This window comes from Mercenaria mercenaria, chromosome 18 (genome assembly GCF_021730395.1).
Source record: "Mercenaria mercenaria strain notata chromosome 18, MADL_Memer_1, whole genome shotgun sequence".
NCBI classification, from domain to species: domain Eukaryota; kingdom Metazoa; phylum Mollusca; class Bivalvia; order Venerida; family Veneridae; genus Mercenaria; species Mercenaria mercenaria.
In genome coordinates, this window is record NC_069378.1 from 52674922 (window position 1) to 52692937 (window position 18016).

At 35.6% G+C, this 18016-nt stretch overlaps 1 protein-coding gene across 8 annotated transcripts in view; it reads left to right on the forward strand.

Moving 5' to 3' along the window:
- The window catches only part of LOC123538548 (anion exchange protein 2-like), a 175804-nt gene that overhangs the window by 139209 nt on the left and 18579 nt on the right, over positions 1-18016 (forward strand). For all 8 annotated transcript variants that reach the window (XM_045322722.2, XM_045322725.2, XM_045322721.2 and 5 more), the window contains 9 exons: positions 5120-5438; positions 5782-5979; positions 6230-6355; positions 7234-7426; positions 8122-8334; positions 10174-10322; positions 12079-12273; positions 12755-13102; positions 13937-14026. In XM_045322722.2, coding sequence (XP_045178657.2) covers positions 5120-5438; positions 5782-5979; positions 6230-6355; positions 7234-7426; positions 8122-8334; positions 10174-10322; positions 12079-12273; positions 12755-13102; positions 13937-14026 — 1831 coding nt within the window. The remainder of the gene's footprint in view (positions 1-5119; positions 5439-5781; positions 5980-6229; positions 6356-7233; positions 7427-8121; positions 8335-10173; positions 10323-12078; positions 12274-12754; positions 13103-13936; positions 14027-18016) is intronic.

The window sequence follows — 18016 nt, forward strand, 5'->3', positions numbered from 1 at the left end:
TTCTCAAGAGGATATACTATGCTATCATATATTTTCTTGTCATTTTCTAAAATCATTTTAAATCATGGTTTAGTCAACATTTTAAATCATTGTTTTGACTAATGCAACATTTTAAGTTGTGTTTCAGACAGCATTTCTTGTTACAATTCAAGCAAAATTTGGTCATGATTCAAGCAGCATTTCTTGTTACAATTCAAGCAACATTTGGTCATGATTCAAACTGCATTTCTTGTTACAATTCAAGCAACAATTGGTTATGATTCAAGCAGCATTTCTTGTTACAATTCAAGCAAAATTTGGTCATGATTCAAGCAGCATTTCTTGTTACAATTCAAGCAACATTTGGTCATGATTCAGACTGCATTTCTTGTTACAATTCAAGCAACATTTGATCATGATTCAAACTGCATTTCTTGTTACAATTCAAGCGACATTTGGTCATGATTCAAACAGCATTTCTTGTTACAATTCAAGCAACATTTGGTTATGATTCAAACTGCATTTCTTGTTACAATTCAAGCAACATTTGGTTATGATTCAAACTGCATTTCTTGTTACAATTCAAGGAACATTAGGTTGTGCTACAAACAGCTTTTCTTGTTACAATTCAAGCCACTTTAGGTCATGATTTAAACAGCTTTTCTTGTTACAATTCAAGCCACTTTAGGTCATGATTTAAACAGCTTTTCTTGTTACAATTCAAGCCACATTAGGTCATGATTCAAACAGCATTCACTGTTACAATTCAAGCCATATAAGGTCCTGATTCAAACAGCTTTTGTTACAATTCAAGCAAAATTTGGTCATGATTCAAGCAGCATTTCTTGTTATAATTCAAGCAACATTTGGTTATGATTCAAACAGCATTTCTTGTTACAATTCAAGCAACATTTGGTTATGATTCAAACAGCATTTCTTGTAACAATTCAAGGAAATTAGGTTGTGCTTCAAACAGCTTTTCTTGTTACAATTCAAGCCACATTAGGTCATGATTTAAACAGCTTTTCTTGTTACAATTCAAGCCACATTTGGTTATGATTCAAAACGGCATTTCTTGTTACAATTCAAGCCACATTTGGTTATGATTCAAAACGGCATTTCTTGTTACAATTCAAGCCACATTTGGTTATGATTCAAACAGCATTTCTTGTAACAATTCAAGGAACATTGGGTTGTGCTTCAGACAGCTTTTCTTGTTACAATTCAAGCCGCATTAGGTCATGATTCAAACAGCATTTCTTGTTACAATTTTATTTGGTCATGATTCAAACAAGATTTCTTGATACAATTCAAGCCACATTGGTCATGATTCAAGCAGCATTTCTTGTTACAATTCAAGCAACATTTGGTCATGATTCAAGCAGCATTTCTTGTTGAAATTCGAGCCACATTTGGTCATGATTTAAGCAGCATTTCTTGTTACAATTCAAGCCACATTTGGTCATGATTTAAGCAGCATTTCTTGTTACAATTTAAGCCACATTTGGTCATGATTTAAGCAGCATTTCCTGTTACAATTTAAGCAACATTTGGTCATGATTCAAGCAGCATTTCCTGTTACAATTTAAGCAACATTCGGTCATGATTCAAGCAGCATTTCCTGTTACAATTTAAGCAACATTTGGTCATGATTTAAGCAGCATTTCCTGTTACAATTTAAGCAACATTCGGTCATGATTTAAGCAGCATTTCCTGTTACAATTTAAGCAACATTCGGTCATGATTTAAGCAGCATTTCTTGTTACAATTTAAGCAACATTTGGTCATGATTCAAGCAACATTTCTTGTTACAATTCAAGCCACATTTGGTCATGATTTAAGCAGCATTTCTTGTTACAATTCAAGCCACATTCGGTCATGATTTAAGCAGCATTTCCTGTTACAATTTAAGCAACATTTGATCATGATTTAAGCAGCATTTCCTGTTACAATTTAAGCAACATTTGGTCATGATTTAAGCAGCATTTCTTGTTACAATTCAAGCAGCATTTCTTGTTACAATTCAAGCCACATTTGGTCATGATTCAAGCAGCATTTCTTGTTACAAATTAAGCAACATTTAATTATGATTCAGTTGAATTATTCTTTATTCAAGCAGTTATGATTTGTGCAACAATGGTTTGTTATGTAGCATTTCTGGTTATGATTTGTGCAACAATGGTTTGTTATGTAGCCTGTCTGGTTATGATTTGTGCGACAGTGTTAAGGTATACACCATTTCTGGTTATGATTTGTGCAGCAGTGGTTAGGTATGTACATGCCTTGTTATGATTTGTGCAGCAGTGGTTAGTATGTACATGCCTTGTTATGATTTGTGCAACAGTGGTTAGTTATGTACATGATTTGTGCAGCAGTGGTTAGTTATGTACATGCCTTGTTATTATTTGTGCAGCAGTGGTTAGTTATGTACATGCCTTGTTATTAATTGTGCAGCAGTGGTTAGTTATGTACATGCCTTGTTATTATTTGTGAAACAGTAGTTATGTACATATGCCTTGTTATGATTTGTGCAGCAGTGGTTAGTTATGTACATGCCTTGTTATTATTTGTGCAGCAGTGGTTAGTTATGTACATGATTTGTGCAGCAGTGGTTAGTTATGTACATGCCTTGTTATGATTTGTGCAACAGTGGTTAGTTATGTACATGCCTTGTTTTGATTTGTGCAGCAGTGGTTAGTTATGTACATGCCTTGTTATGATTTGTGCAGCAGTGGTTAGTTATGTACATACCTTCTTATGATTTGTGCAGCAGTGGTTAGGTATGTACATGCCTTGTTATGATTTGTGAAGCAGTGGTTAGTTATGAACATATGCCTTGTTATGATTTGTGCAGCAGTGGTTAGTTATGTACATGCCTTGTTTGGATTTGTGCAGCAGTGGCTAAGTATGTACATGCCTTGTTTGGATTTGTGCAGCTGTGGTTAAGTATGTACATGTCTTGTTATGATTTGTGTAGCAGTGGTTAGGTATGTACATGCCTTGTTATGATTTGTGCAGCAGTGGTTAAGTATGTACATGCCTTGCTTTGATTTGTGAAGCAGTGGTTAGTTATGAACATATGCCTTGTTATGATTTGTGCAGCAGTGGCTAAGTATGTACATGCCTTGTTTGGATTTGTGCAGCAGTGGCTAAGTATGTACATGCCTTGTTTGGATTTGTGCAGCAGTGGTTAAGTATGTACATGTCTTGTTATGATTTGTGCAGCAGTGGTTAGGTATGTACATGCCTTGTTATGATTTGTGCAGCAGTGGTTAAGTATGTACATGACATGCCTTGCTATGATTTGTGCAGCAGTAGTTAGTTATGTTCATGCCTTGTTATGATTTGTAAAGCAATGGTTAGTTATGTTCATGCCTTGTTATGATTTGTGAAGCAGTGGTTAGTTATGTACATGATTTGTGCAGCAGTGGTTAGTTATGTACATGCCTTGTTATGATTTGTGCAGCAATGGTTAGTTATGTTCATGCCTTGTTATGATTTGTGAAGCAGTGGTTAGTTATGTACATGATTTGTGCAGCAGTGGTTAGTTATGTACATGCATTGTTATGATTTGTGCAGCAGTGGTTAGGTATGTACATGCATTGTTATGATCTATGCAGCAGTGGTTAGTTATATACAAGACATGCCTTGTTTGGATTTGTGCAGCAGTCGTTTGTTATGTACATGTATTGTTATGATTTGTGCAGCAGTGGTTAGTTACGAACATGATTTGTGCAGCAGTGGTTAGTTACAAACATGATTTGTTACGATTTGTGCAGCAGTGGTTAGTTACATACATGATTTGTTATGATTTATGCAACAGTGGTTAGTTATGAACATATGCCTTGTTATGATTTGTGCAGCAGTGGTTAGTTATGTACATGCCTTGTTATGATTTGTGCAGCAGTGGTTAGTTACATACATGATTTGTTATGATTTATGCAGCAGTGGTTAGTTATGAACATATGCCTTGTTTTGATTTGTGCAGCAGTGGTTAGTTATGTACATGCCTTGTTATGATTTGTGCAGCAGTGGTTAGTTACATACATGATTTGTTATGAATTGTGCAGCATTGGTTAGATACATACATGTCTTGTTATGATTTTTACAGCAGTGGTTAGTAACGTACATGTCTTGTTATGATTTTTACAGCAGTGGTTAGTAACGTACATGATTTGTGCAACACTTCTTAATAATATAGCATTTCTGGTTATGATTTTTGCTGAAAATGGTAGAAAAAGTTAATGCTGCTTGTTTATTTGTATTATTTCTATGATAATTGTCTCACTGAAATGTGATTATACTTTGTATATTTTAAAACAATAGGTATGTTACACTCTTATTTCTTTTGAAACATCAGTAAGTGATTGTGAATGTCATTGTTGCAAATACAAAATAATTCTTTGTGAAGGTTGATACTCCATCCACAGGGCTTGCTTTGTGCACACCTTTGGCCTCTTTTGGCCGCTTTGAGGCAATGTAAAATATTGTGTATTCTTTCCAGCTTGTATTACTGGCATTATGTTATTTCTTCCAGCTTACAGCTTGTGTTTTACCTATAGATTTGTTGTTGATTTTTTTTTCAAATTTCCATTGTTAAATGTTTTTCTAAATTTAAGGATAGGAGTAATAATGTTTGTTTAATAAATACATGCGAAAAGCGTTACCTTCCAAACATCAGAAGTTTTTCTCCTACTTTCAAGCATTTTCTAACATTAGTTTTGCAGAAGTGAATTAATTTTTTTTTCAAACTCTTTCTAAAGTTTCTATCCAAATGTCTAACAAGAGGTTAAATGGAAGGTGGCTTTAAGTAGGTATAAAAGAGCTTAAAAATAAGTGTTTGCAAATTTGTTTTAGTTTTGTTTCTTGTCACAGACTTGGTGTATTTTATATTTCACAAAATTTGAATTATAGAATGAAGTTATACATGTAGTTGTATTTAAGCCCTGTTGCTGTAAACAGAATTTCCTAAAACACATTTTCAGGTTTAGAGAAAAAAAAATGCATGAAATTTGATAGCAAAAGAAGTAACAGAATTTTTATGGAGTAATTTCAATTACTTGCATTGAATTTTGAATTCCAAGCGAATATGGTGTTGTTTTTCAAAATTAAAAATTGTCTGTTTTGTTTCTGTTTGCAGACATCAACGGGAACAGTCGTCACTTATGAAGACATTTTCCCAAGCGAGTTTCTCACAGGTGGCATCGTCAACAAATCTTACCGCTCTTTCCTCTCAAAACCACACAAACCATTCAACTTCCAATGCCAACTCGAGTAACTCGGCTTTTAAAAGATCACTGTCCGTTCCGAATGAAACGAGTAATCATGTTGTCAGGACGATGCACCGTCAGCCAAACGAAAATAGTCATCACGGGTCGAAGAAGGATAAGAAGAGAAAACAAAGTGTCGGTGATCCAGGAAAACTGGAGTTTGTCAAGACAGATGTAGACAATAGTATGGTAAGAGTATGTTTATACGTTATCTCCACAATAGCTTGCTATTTTATTGCATAATCTCATTGGTGAATAAAATTGGACATGGCTTGTTTGTTGGGTCCACTTGCTGTTAAATGCCAGCACTAGTATCATATGAGGAGGATGCGGTTATGAACCCAGTGGGGTTTGAACTTGTAATCTCAAATTATAGCTGTTTACACCTTAACCAGTCTGCCACTTCTGTCTAGTCTGCATTTCTGTCCCCCTTGTCTGGATATCATTCTGTTCATTGTAATCTGATAAACTTTTATCTGTTGAGGTAGGATCTATTCATTTTCAAAATCATGAAATGTACCTTGATTTACAGAAAGTGGAGGATGGAGTACACATAGGTTTAATTCCGAAAGAGGCGTACAAGGAAGATTCAAAGGACACGAGGTCGGACCAGAAAATGAGCCTGATGAAGCGAATGTCACGTGATGCTGAGGCTTGTACTGTACTTGTTGGCTGCGTAGATTATCTTGAGAAACCTGCCATGGCCTTTGTGAGATTGGCTGAAAAACAGGTATGAAAAACTAGAATGGTATTGAAAAATAAAGATCCAACAGTTCTTGCTTAAAAATCTTGAGAATTATCAAATTGTGCAGTTTTGGAATTTATTTTACTTACTACTTACAGTGCATATAATAATAATAATAATTATTATATGGCTTTAGCAGATTTGTATTAAATGGTCTCCCATGATTCGTAAAGGACCAGAAAATATAATAATACTGACTCCAATTTAATGTTATTTTGTATCTTCTATATGCCAGGTTTTAGATAACTTGACTGAGGTACCGCTACCAGTGAGGTTTGTGTTCATACTGCTGGGTCCAGAAAACTCGAGCATGGATTACCATGAAGTGGGTCGTTCCATATCAACGCTGATGTCAAATCAGGTATGACGTTTATTTGGTGACTACTGTAAGGAAGGTAATTTACGTGTTTACTTTATTAGCAATTTCTTAATCAGAAGCCTTGTTCAGGAAGAAACATAATTGTGTTTTAAGATGCCGTAAAATCATTTAATTTCATGGGCATGAAATTTTGTGGTTTAAGTCAAAACTGCAATTTCGTGGGGATATGTATTTGTGGATTTCAACTTTAGAACAAAAAATGAATGGGAATTTTACTTGTTCTTTGGGATTAAATTTTGTGGATTGACTTAACCACAAAATCCACAAAAATTATTCCCCCATGAAAATAAATGATTTCACAGTATGATGTTGATTAATATTTGGCATTCATGAGTGGCATTACTGATGAATATGAGCAAAATAGAAATCAGTCATAAATATGACCCAGTATACAGCACATTTATGCTAAGGCTTACGAGAAATTGTTGCAAAGTACAGCCAGACGTAGAAAATCGGTTGAATATAGTAACACATTGCTGTGAAGACCTCTCAGTATTTATAATACTTTTTTGTATTGTATTTTAGCCTGAGTAAAGACTTGACGAACTGCACTTATTAGATGGGCTTCATTGTGTAACCTAATTTCGCATGGTACACCAGTTTCACCCCATTTGTACCTATTTCAGTCAGGCTAGTTGTGCTGGTAACAATTTGGTGTACATGCTGAGCATGTCGAATAGCCCAGTTGAAATATCACGGCACATTTCTGTGTACTGTTCATATGATCAGGATAGCCTGGTGTTGTGTGAATCAAGCCCAATACATCATTATAAAGTGGTAAAAAAAATAGTTCTAAATCTAACAGAAAACATAGAGCAGTTATGTGTAATAATGAAACAGATGAGCATTTTAATCTTCAGCACTTCCATGATATAGCATATCGAGCAGAAACAAGGTCAGAGATTTTACATGCAATCAATGAATTCTTGAACGAATCGATTGTGCTGCCCCCCGGTGATTGGGACCAGAAAACACTACTTCCTGTCATGGATATGGCAAGAAAACGTGCAAAAATACGAAGAAAAAAGCTGAAAAAGAAAGAGGAATTAGAAGGTAAGAATAAATAAGAAGTTAAAAATAATTAGGTGTAATGTTGTATCTCTATTTAGATTAAATTAGACCTTTGTGCTAGTAAGATCTTTATTATCTAGTGGTTTGGCCTTTGTTATTTAGTGGTTATATTTTCGTTATCTAGTGGTAAGGACTTTGTTATATAATGGTTATGTGCTGAATAGGCATTTTTAGCTCACCCGAGTCTGATGGTTAGGTCTTTATTATTTAGTATTTATGTAGTTGTTTGGCCTTTGTTTCCTAGTGGCTTCCTGGTGGTACCTTGATCTTGAGCTTGCCTGTCAGTGATGGCTCTAATGTTAGTCTTTTCAAAGATTTGATTCATAATTCGATTTTAAAGTGTAGAAATAGGTAGAGTTGAAACTTAATATCTTGAACTTGCTTATCTAGAAATTTCTGCTCACTTATTTAGAAATTCCGGCTATCTCAGTTATCTAGAAATTTTGGCTGTCTCATAGATAATTTCAAGTCCCGGCCTGAAAACACATGCACAAAATATCATTTTCAGTCAAATTTCTGTTTTCTCAAACTGAAACGCTCAGTCCCTTGGATTCAGAAATACAGAGATTCAGCTATATTTTTCTTCACTTTTTACACAAATTAGAATTATTAAAATGTTTGTATTTTTATATTTGTGCATGTAATAGAAGCATTAAAATGAAAATATTTTGTTACAGCACTTATACAAAAGGAAGTCAAGTACAAGGTTCCCATGGACCCTTTAAAGCGGACAGGGACGCCTTTTGGCGGGTTAGTCAACGATATTCGGCGTAGATTTCCACATTATGCCAGCGACTTTAAAGATGGCCTAAACTTACAGTGTGTAATGGCGCTGATCTTTATCTTCTTTGCTTGTCTGTGTCCGTGTATAGCTTTTGGTGGTCTTTATGGTAAGAATTCCTGTCTTTTGTTAAAGTTTTCTCATATACAAGGGGTGTTCGGAAAGTTTTGGGACAAGTGCCGTAACATTCTTATTTTTAGCTCATCTGATTTTTTGAAAAAAAATGATGAGTTATTGTCATCACTTGAGTGGTTGTCGGCGTCGGCGTCGGCGTTGCCTGGTTCAGTTTTATGTTTAGGTCAGCTTTTCTCCTAAACTATCAAAGCTATTGCTTTGAAACTTGGAATACTTGTTTACCATCATAAGCTGATCCTGTATAGCAAGAAACATAACTCCATCTTGCTTTTTGCAAGATTTATGGCCCCTTTTGTACTTAGAAAATATCAGATTTCTTGGTTAAGTTTTATATTTAGGTCAACTTTTCTCCCAAACTGTCAAAGCTATTGCTTTGAAACTTGGAATACTTGTTCACCATCATTAGCTGACCCTGTACAGCAAGAAACATAACTCCATCTTGCTTTTTGCAAGATTTATTGCCCCTTTTGGACTTAGAAAATCAGTTTTCTTGGTTAAGTTTTATGTTTAGGTCAGCTTTTATCCTAAACTATCAAAGCTATTGCTTTAAAACTTGCAACACTTGTTCACCATCATAAGTTGACCCTGTACAGCAAGAAACATAACTCCATCCTGATTTTTGCAAGATTTATGGCCCCTTTTGGACTTAGAAAATATCAGATTTCTTGGTTAAGTCTTATGTTTAGGTCAACTTTTTCTCTTAAACTATCAAAGCTATTGCTTTGAAACTTGCAACACTTGTTCACCATCATAAGCTGACCCTGTACAGCAAGCAGCGTAACTTCATCCTGATTTTTGCAATAATTATTGCCCCTTTTGGACTTAGAAAATCATTTTCTTGGTTGAGTATTATGTTTAAGTCAACTTTTCTCATAAACTATCAAAGCTATTGCTTTAAAACTTGCAACAGTTTTTCACCATCATAAGTGGACACTGTACATCAAGAAACATAACTCTATCCTGCTTTTTGCAAGAATGATGGCCCTTTTTAGACTTAGAAAATCATGGGTAGGACAATATTTCTATTACACAAAAAAAATCAGATGAGCGTCAGCACCCGCAAGGCGGTGCTCTTGTTTTTAAATACTTTTACACAATTCTTTAAAGATACATAGCTTCATATACCTTCATATACCTTTTACTCATTCTCAGGAGCAAATTCACAAAATTAAAAATAAAGCGCTTATTATTATTACCATAGCAGTTTTTGTTAAACGTGAGTGAGGCAACTAAATTTATAAATAATTGCAGAAAATCATGTAATGTCGGACACAATACACATGTCAAATTTTCTCAAAATATTTCCCAGAAAATAAAATGAGATCAGTATTGAGGTAATTTTGTGTAAAATCATGAACAAATTGATGCATATGTTATAAAAATGAAGTTTCTCCATGGTTGTGATGTTGAATTCCTCCACCATCAAAAACTGAAAAATTGTCTTTTGACCAATATTGTGTCAGTATGATGTTAAACAAATTGTGTTCTTTTAGCATGCGTAGTTTAACCCTTACCCTGCTAAATATCTAAAATGGACTGGCCCATCATTCAATTTGGGCCATACCACTTATTTTTCAAAGGGGTGTTCACTGAAAAATTACTGACTGAATAGCGAACAGTGCAGACCATGATCAGACTGCACGGATGTGCAGGCTGATCTTGGTCTGCACTGGTCGCAAAGGCAGAATCACTTGCCGCCAGCAGGCTAAGGGTTAAAGCATCCATATACAGGACTAAAGGTGGTAAAGATCAAACTGGAGACCTTAAATTTTGTGCTGATAAGCCTAAATTTTTTTTTTTCTTTCTTTAATAGGGGAAAAAACGTATGGAAAGATAGGTGTTGTAGAAACCATTATGGCAACATCAGTTACCAATGTGATATTTGGGCTGTTTGCTGGTCAACCTTTGATATTATATGGTGCAACAGGACCTGTTTTAGTCTTTGAAAAACATCTTTATTCAGTAAGTATTTTCCATCATTAAAGGTTACTTTTAAAATTATGATAGAGAAGTTGTTATGTTTGAATTTTGCGCTGTTTTTCAACATTATTTTATAACCAGCGTTCCTAGATTTACCATTATTAATGTGTTCTTTGCAAGTAACTGCCAACTTCTCCACATGAATCAGAGGTGGAGTATGAATGAGTTCAAGTACAATGTCTTTTACCAAACCACATTGGAGAACCCACCCAAGCATGATCTGTAGATCTGCACTATCCCTGTTCAGCTATGTGGGCGAGTTGAGAAGTTAATTTTTAGCTCGACTATTCATAGAATAGTAGAGCTGTTGGACTTGCCTATGCGTCGGCGTCCGCGTCCCGATTTGGTTTAGGTTTTGTATGTAAGCTGGTATCTCAGTAACCACTTGTGGGAATGGATTGAAACTGCACACACTTATTCACTGTGATAAACTGACTTACATTGAACAGGTTCCATAACTCTATTTTGCTTTTTTTACAAAATTATGCCCCTTTTTCGACAGCAGTTTTTGGTTAAACTTTTGTATGTAATCTGATATCTCAGTATCCACTAATTGGAATGGATTGAAACTTTACACACTTGTTCACTGTCATGATCTAACATGCACTGTTAAGGTCCCATAACTCTACTTTGCATTTTTACAAAATTATGCCCCTTTTTCGACTTAGCAGTTTTTGGTTAAGTTTTTGTATGTAAGCTGGTATCTCAGTATCCACAAATTGGAAAGGATTGAAACTACACAAACTTGTTCACTGTCATGATATGACATGCAGTACAGAGGTTCAATACCTCTACTTCGCATTTTACAAAATTATGCCCCTTTTTCAACTTTTGTATTCATTCAAATGACAAGGCTGTTGAATAGTTGAGCGTTGCTGTCCTCCGACAGCTCTTGTTCATACTTACAGGGATATGCATACACGTAGATAAATCTATAAGAAGATCTCATGGAAGCATTGCATACAAACAGGCAAGAACTGGCAAGAACAGGCATGTTAAATTGTGTCAATTTATGTGTGGTAATGAATTATGTAACACTCAGCCCCCTAGCAATGGCTGAAGCAGAATTCTATTTGAACATCGAATAGACACAATGATCCAAAAGGACCATGAATAATTACAACATTGAGACCAAGTACAGTGTGTTTTACTTTTTATGACTGCAATACCATGTGACATTTAACCTTTACCCTGGTAAATTTCTTAAATGGACTGGTCCGTCATTCAGTTTGGGCAGTACCATTTATTATGCAAAGGGGTGTCCACTGAAAATTTACTAACTAAATAACAATGCAGCCCATGATTAGCCTGCATGGATGTGCAGGCTGATCATGGTCTGCAGTAGTCACAAAGGCAAAATCCCTTGCCGCCACTAGGCTAAAGGTTTAAAGCACAGAAAGTTCCTACTACCACAACTGGATATATCTGAAATTCAGGAAAAACCAGTTTATGAATTTGATGAGTCAAAAAAGTAACTTTAACCCTTACCATGCTGGGCACAATATTGATTTTACCTTTGCGACCTGTGTAGATCATGATCAGCCTGCATATCTGTGCAGTCTTATCAAGATCTGCACTGTTCACCATTCAGTCAGTATCTTTTTAGTTCCCTTTTAACAGTTAATGGTACTGTCCTAATTGAAAGATGGATGAGTTCATTATAGAAATTTAGCAAGGTAAGGGTTTATTATTATTACTATTGATTGAATAACATATTTTAATGCATCTTTATTTTCAGTTTTGTAAAGCAAGTCATATTGACTTTCTGACGTGGCGTGTGTGGATAGGATTATGGGTATTTATTATAACACTCCTAGTGTTGGCAGCAGAGGGCAGCTTTATTGTGCGATATATCACACGATTTACGGAGGAAGTTTTTGCAATTCTGATCTCACTTATTTTCATTAATGAAGTTATACAGAAGCTTATAGAGGTAGGCCATATTTTGCTTGTTTGATAAAAGTTTAAAGTACAGACCTTCGGATGAATATCAAAATGCCTCTGTGGCCAAGTAGTTAAGGTTGTTGACTTCAAATAACTTTCCCCTCACCGATGTGGGTTTGAGCCTCACTCTGGGCATTGAAATCTTCATGTGAGGAAGCTATCCAGCTGGCTTACGGAAGGTCGGTGGTTCTACTTGGGTGCCGGGAGGGGCAGCTGGGATTCCTCTCCACCATAAAAAGCTGGAAAGTCGCCATATGACCTGTAATTGTGTCGGTTTGACGTTAAACCCAACAAAAACAAAAACAAAATATATAATGTATAATAATAATTAATTATAATATTTATATAAATATATATGTTAAAGCATGTTAAAAGCTGTAGAACTAGTTTCTTTAAAAACTATTTCTAGATAATTACTGTTAAACATAAATGTTGCTAAATATATCTAACACTTTTTTTCCATATTTCAGATATATGAAGAGCACCCACTCAGGGGAAAAGCATTTTACTGTGATAATTCAAATGAATCAACAGAAGTAGAGAATGTGACATTTTCTGTTTCAAACGTAAGCGTTACTACTGTAGCGCCATTGACACGGATGTTAAGTAATGCTTCCACGAAATTGTTAGCAACTAGCACATATAATACAAAAAGTGAATATCACGAGAAAAATGAGTATGAACACGGGAAGGGGCATTATAGTGAAAATTTAAACGAGCCAAATACGGCCCTACTGTCAACGATTCTTATCTTCGGAACATTCCTGATAGCATATTTTCTCAGGATTTTTAGAAACAGCCGATTTCTTGGCAGAAGTGTAAGTATACTTCATAATGTTTAATGTGTTTGCTGTATGTTTTTTTTTTTATTTTAATATTTTCTGGGGAAAATAATGGCAAAAAAAGCAAGCTGCCATCACTAAAGTTGTTACTTGGATTAAAGAGGATTTTGGTCCTAGATAAAATCAGTCACATGACCTTTAGCATTAGGTGATACTGTTCAGTGTTGCAATCAGTTTTGAAAACTTGACTGGCTCTAACAGTTGCATGAGATAAGGTAATTCAAATGTTAAACAGCAAAATTGGTAAATTGACGATCTTTTTGAGCAATCTTGAAGTGCGCTTGACACAGAAGTCAAATTCAAGTCTTATAGAATCACCTATCCGCTTGATAAGGTTATCAAACACCTAGACGCTACTAAGATGCTTTATTTTTGGATGAAAAAAAAACCCATTTGATTTTGACCTTTAGCTCGCTGGAGGAAAGTGATTCTGCCTTTGCAACCAGTGCAGGCTGATCATGGTCTGCATTGTTTGCTATTCAGTCAGTAAATTTTCAGTGAACACCCCTTTAAATAATAAATGGTATTGCTCAGATTGAATGATGGACAAGTTCATTATAGAAGTTTAGCAGGGTAAGGGTGAATTTGTTTTAGTGAGGATTTGATTTGTTTTGATGAGAGTTTCAGGTCTGGTTAATTTTATAGTGTATTTGCAAATATAATTTGCAGTCTTGCTGATATGTCGAGAAAACAAAGAGAGTTTTTTTTATACTTCTTTGTCTTAACTTACATTTTAAAACAAATATATTATTGTAATTATAAATATGCGCTTGAAGAAGTGAGATCAAATTGATCAATTCCATTTTACAGGCACGAAGAGCACTTGGAGATTTTGGTATTTTTACAGCAATAGTTTTAATGGTTCTGTTCGATTTTATATGTGCTGATACTTATACACAGGTATAGTCTTTTTCAATTTTATTGCTTAAAGTTTGTTTGTGATACTGTAAATATAGTCTGTTTCTAATACGGTGAATAAGACCTATTTCTAATTCTGTAAAATTTAGATACTCTGTGACTGGAATAAAGTCTTTTCTAAATTCTGTTTGTTACTTACACTAAAGTTGAATTTCTTTTTTACACTGTGAATAAAGCCGGTTTCATTAAAGGTTAATAAAATATATATTTCATTACCTGAATACTGTTGATAAAATTCTGTATGTTAAGTCCACCAACTTCAAATGATTTTAGTCTAGCCCTGCAAGTAAAGTCTTTTTAGCTCACCTGTCACGAAGTGACAAGGTGAGCTATTTTGACCACTAGTCCGTTGTGCGTCATCAGTCGTCCGTCGTGCGTCAACAATTTCTTAAAAAATCTTCTTCCTGAAAACCACAGGGCAGAATTACACAAAACTTCACAGGAATGGTCCTTAGGTGGCCCCCTTTCAAAATTGTTCAAAGAATTGAATTTCATGCAGAACTCTGGTTGCCATGGCAACCGAAAGGAAAAACTTTAAAAACCTTCTTGTCCAAAACCACAGGGCCTAGGGCTTTGATATCTGGTGTGTAGCATCATCTAGTAGTCCTCTATCAAAATTTTTCAAATTATCCCCCTAGGGTCAAATATGGCCCTGCCCCAGGGGTCACATGGTTTATATAGACTTATATAGGGAAAACTTTGAAAATCTTCTTGTACAAAACCACATGGCCTAGGGCTTTGATATTTGGTATGTAGCATCATCTAGTGGTCCTCTACCAAGATTATTCAAATTATCCCCCAAGGCTCAAATATGGCCCCGCCTCGGGGGTCCCAAGTTTTACATAGACTTATTTAGGAAAAAAAGTTTAAAAATCTTCTTGTCTTAAACCACAGCACTTAGACCTTTAATATTTGGTTTGTAGCATTGTCTTATGGTCCTCAACCAAAATTTTTCAAATTGTACCCCTTGGGTGAAAAGAGGCCCTGCCCTGGGTGTCCCAAGTTTTATATATACAGTGAAACACCGCTCGCTCGAGCATCGTTGACTCGAGCACCCGGGCTCGCTCGAGCAATTCATGTGGTCCCGGCTGATTTCCTTCTATTTTCTATGTGATATTACCATGGCTGGGTCGAGCATCGATAACTCGATCGCTCGAGCATGACACCTGGTCCCTGTGTGTTAATTTACTCTTTGTTACTTCTGGCTAACTCGAGCAGAGGTGTCAAAATTTTTCACACCTTCGGCGGTCAGAATGTGTCGGTTAATTAAACATTTTCACACACCGTTGAAATTGCGTAGTCTATTCCCAGACTATCTTAAATGTTTGTTTGTCGGTATAGTTGATCTTATGATGAGAATAATTATTGATAAAATCTTAAAGAAAAGTTTTATTGATCAAATATCGATCAATTACTGATTACTTAAAGCATCTTGTCTGCGGGATCGAGAAGATAGTTATGAGATCTTAGTATTTTAATCAGCAATTGTTTGCATGCAAATGAAGGAAATAATATAGCCGTTTCATAAAATTCAGACGATAATTATGATATGCACTTGTTGATGAATAAAAAAAAAATCTTAGTTGTTTCTTCACATGTGCCATTTACAAATTATATATTGAAACGTCTATCAATAGATAACGTTTGTAATACGCTTGTTTTTGAAAAATGTCACAAGTATGTTATTATTACGTATCACCGTTTACTCTGCAAATGGTCCTAATGACAGTTGGTAAAACAAACTTTAGTTTTCTTCGTATGTTTGTCAATGTTTGGGTCGCTCGAAACCATGGATAACTCGAGCATTTTGCTCATCCCCTTGCGACCTCGAGCGAGCGGTGTTTTACTGTATAGACTTATATAGGAAAAACCTTTAAAAATCTTCTTGTCTGAAACCATACGACCTAGGCTTTTGATATTTGGTATGTTGCATTTTCTAGTAGTCCTTTACCAAAATTGTTCAAATTATGCCCCTGGGGTTAAAAGAGGCCCCGCCCTGGGGTCACTTAGTTATTGTACCCCCCAACAACAAAGTTGTAAAGGGGGTATACTGGTTTCAGGTTGTCTGTCTGTCCGTCCGTCTGTCTGTCTGTCCGTAGACACAATCTTGTGCGCACCTCTCTCCTCATCCCCTTGACACTATTTAATGAAACTTCACACAAGTGATCAGTAACAACAGTAGTTGTGCATGGGGCATGTTACGTTCTTTCAGAAAAAAAACTTGCAGAGTTATGGGATTTTGTTTTTTGTTACTATACTATATACATAGACACAATCTTGTGCGCACCATCTCTCCTCATCCCCTTGACACAATTTAATGAAACTTCACACAAGTGATAAGTAACAACAGTAGTTGTGCATGGGGCATGTTAGGTTCTGTCAAAAAAAAAACTTGCAGAGTTATGGGACTTTGTTTTTTGTTACTTTACTATATACATAGACACAATCTTGTGGGCACCATCTCTCCTCATCCACTTGACACAATTTTATGAAACTTCACACAAGTGATCAGTAACAACAGTAGTTGTGCATGGGTCATGTTAGGTTCTTTCAGAAAAAAAATTGCAGAGTTATGGGACTTTGTTTTTTGTTACTATACTATATACATAGACACAATCTTGTGGGCACCATCTCTCCTCATCCACTTGACACAATTTTATGAAACTTCACACAAGTGATCAGTAACAACAGTAGTTGTGCATGGGTCATGTTAGGTTCTTTCAGAAAAAAAATTGCAGAGTTATGGGACTTTGTTTTTTGTTACTATACTATATACATAGACACAATCTTGTGGGCACCATCTCTCCTCATCCACTTGACACAATTTAATGAAACTTCACACAAGTGATCAGTATCAACAGTAGTTGTACATGGGGCATGTTACATTCTTTCAGAAAAAAATTTTGCAGAGTTACGGGACTTTGTTTTTTGTTACTTAACTATATACATAGACACAATCTTGTGCGCACCATCTCTCCTCATCCCCTTGGCACAATTTAATGAAACTTCACACAAGTGATCAGTAACAACAGTAGTTGTGCATGGTGCATGTTAGGTTCTTTCAACAACATAAATTGCAGAGTTATGGGCCTTTGTTTCTTGTTAACATACTATGTACATACAGTCCGCATACGCAGTCTTGTGCGCGCCTAATCTTCCGAACCTTTGCACACAGTTTAATGAAACTTCACACAAGTGATCAGTACCAACCCTAGTTGTGCATGCTGCATGTGCATGTTACGTTCTTTTAGATAAATATTCTGCATAGTTATGGGACTTTGTTTTTTGTTACTAAACTGTATACATACAGTCTATATACATACAGTCAACATAATTATGCAATCTTGTGTGCGTCAACTTGCAATGTACTGTGTCAGTGCATGCGGGGGGTACACTCATCACCTTTAGTGATAGCTCTAGTTATGTGAGTTATATAGGAAAAATACTAAAAAAATCATCTGATCCTATTTCCAAGACTGTTTAATTATAATTACCTGATGACCCTAAGTAATATGATGTCACTTGACTGTGGCCTTGACCTACTGACCTACTTTATTGTTTTTAGCTCATCTGATTTTTTGAAAAAGAAATGATGAGTTATTGTCATCACTTGAGTGGTTGTCGGCGTTGGCGTCGGCGTCTGCGTCGGCGTTGCCTGGTTAAGTTTTATGTTTAGGTCAGCTTTTCTCCTAAACTATCAAAGCTATTGCTTTGAAACTTGGAATACTTGTTCACCATCATAAGCTGACCCTGTATAGCAAGAAACATAACTCCATCTTGCTTTTTGCAAGATTTATTGCCCCTTTTGTACTTATAAAATATCAGATTTCTTGGTTAAGTTTTATGTTTAGGTCAACTTTTCTCCTAAACTATCAAAGCTATTGCTTTGAAACTTGGAATACTTGTTCACCATCATAAGCAGACCCTGTACATCAAGAAACATAACTCCATCTTGCTTTTTGCAAGAATTAT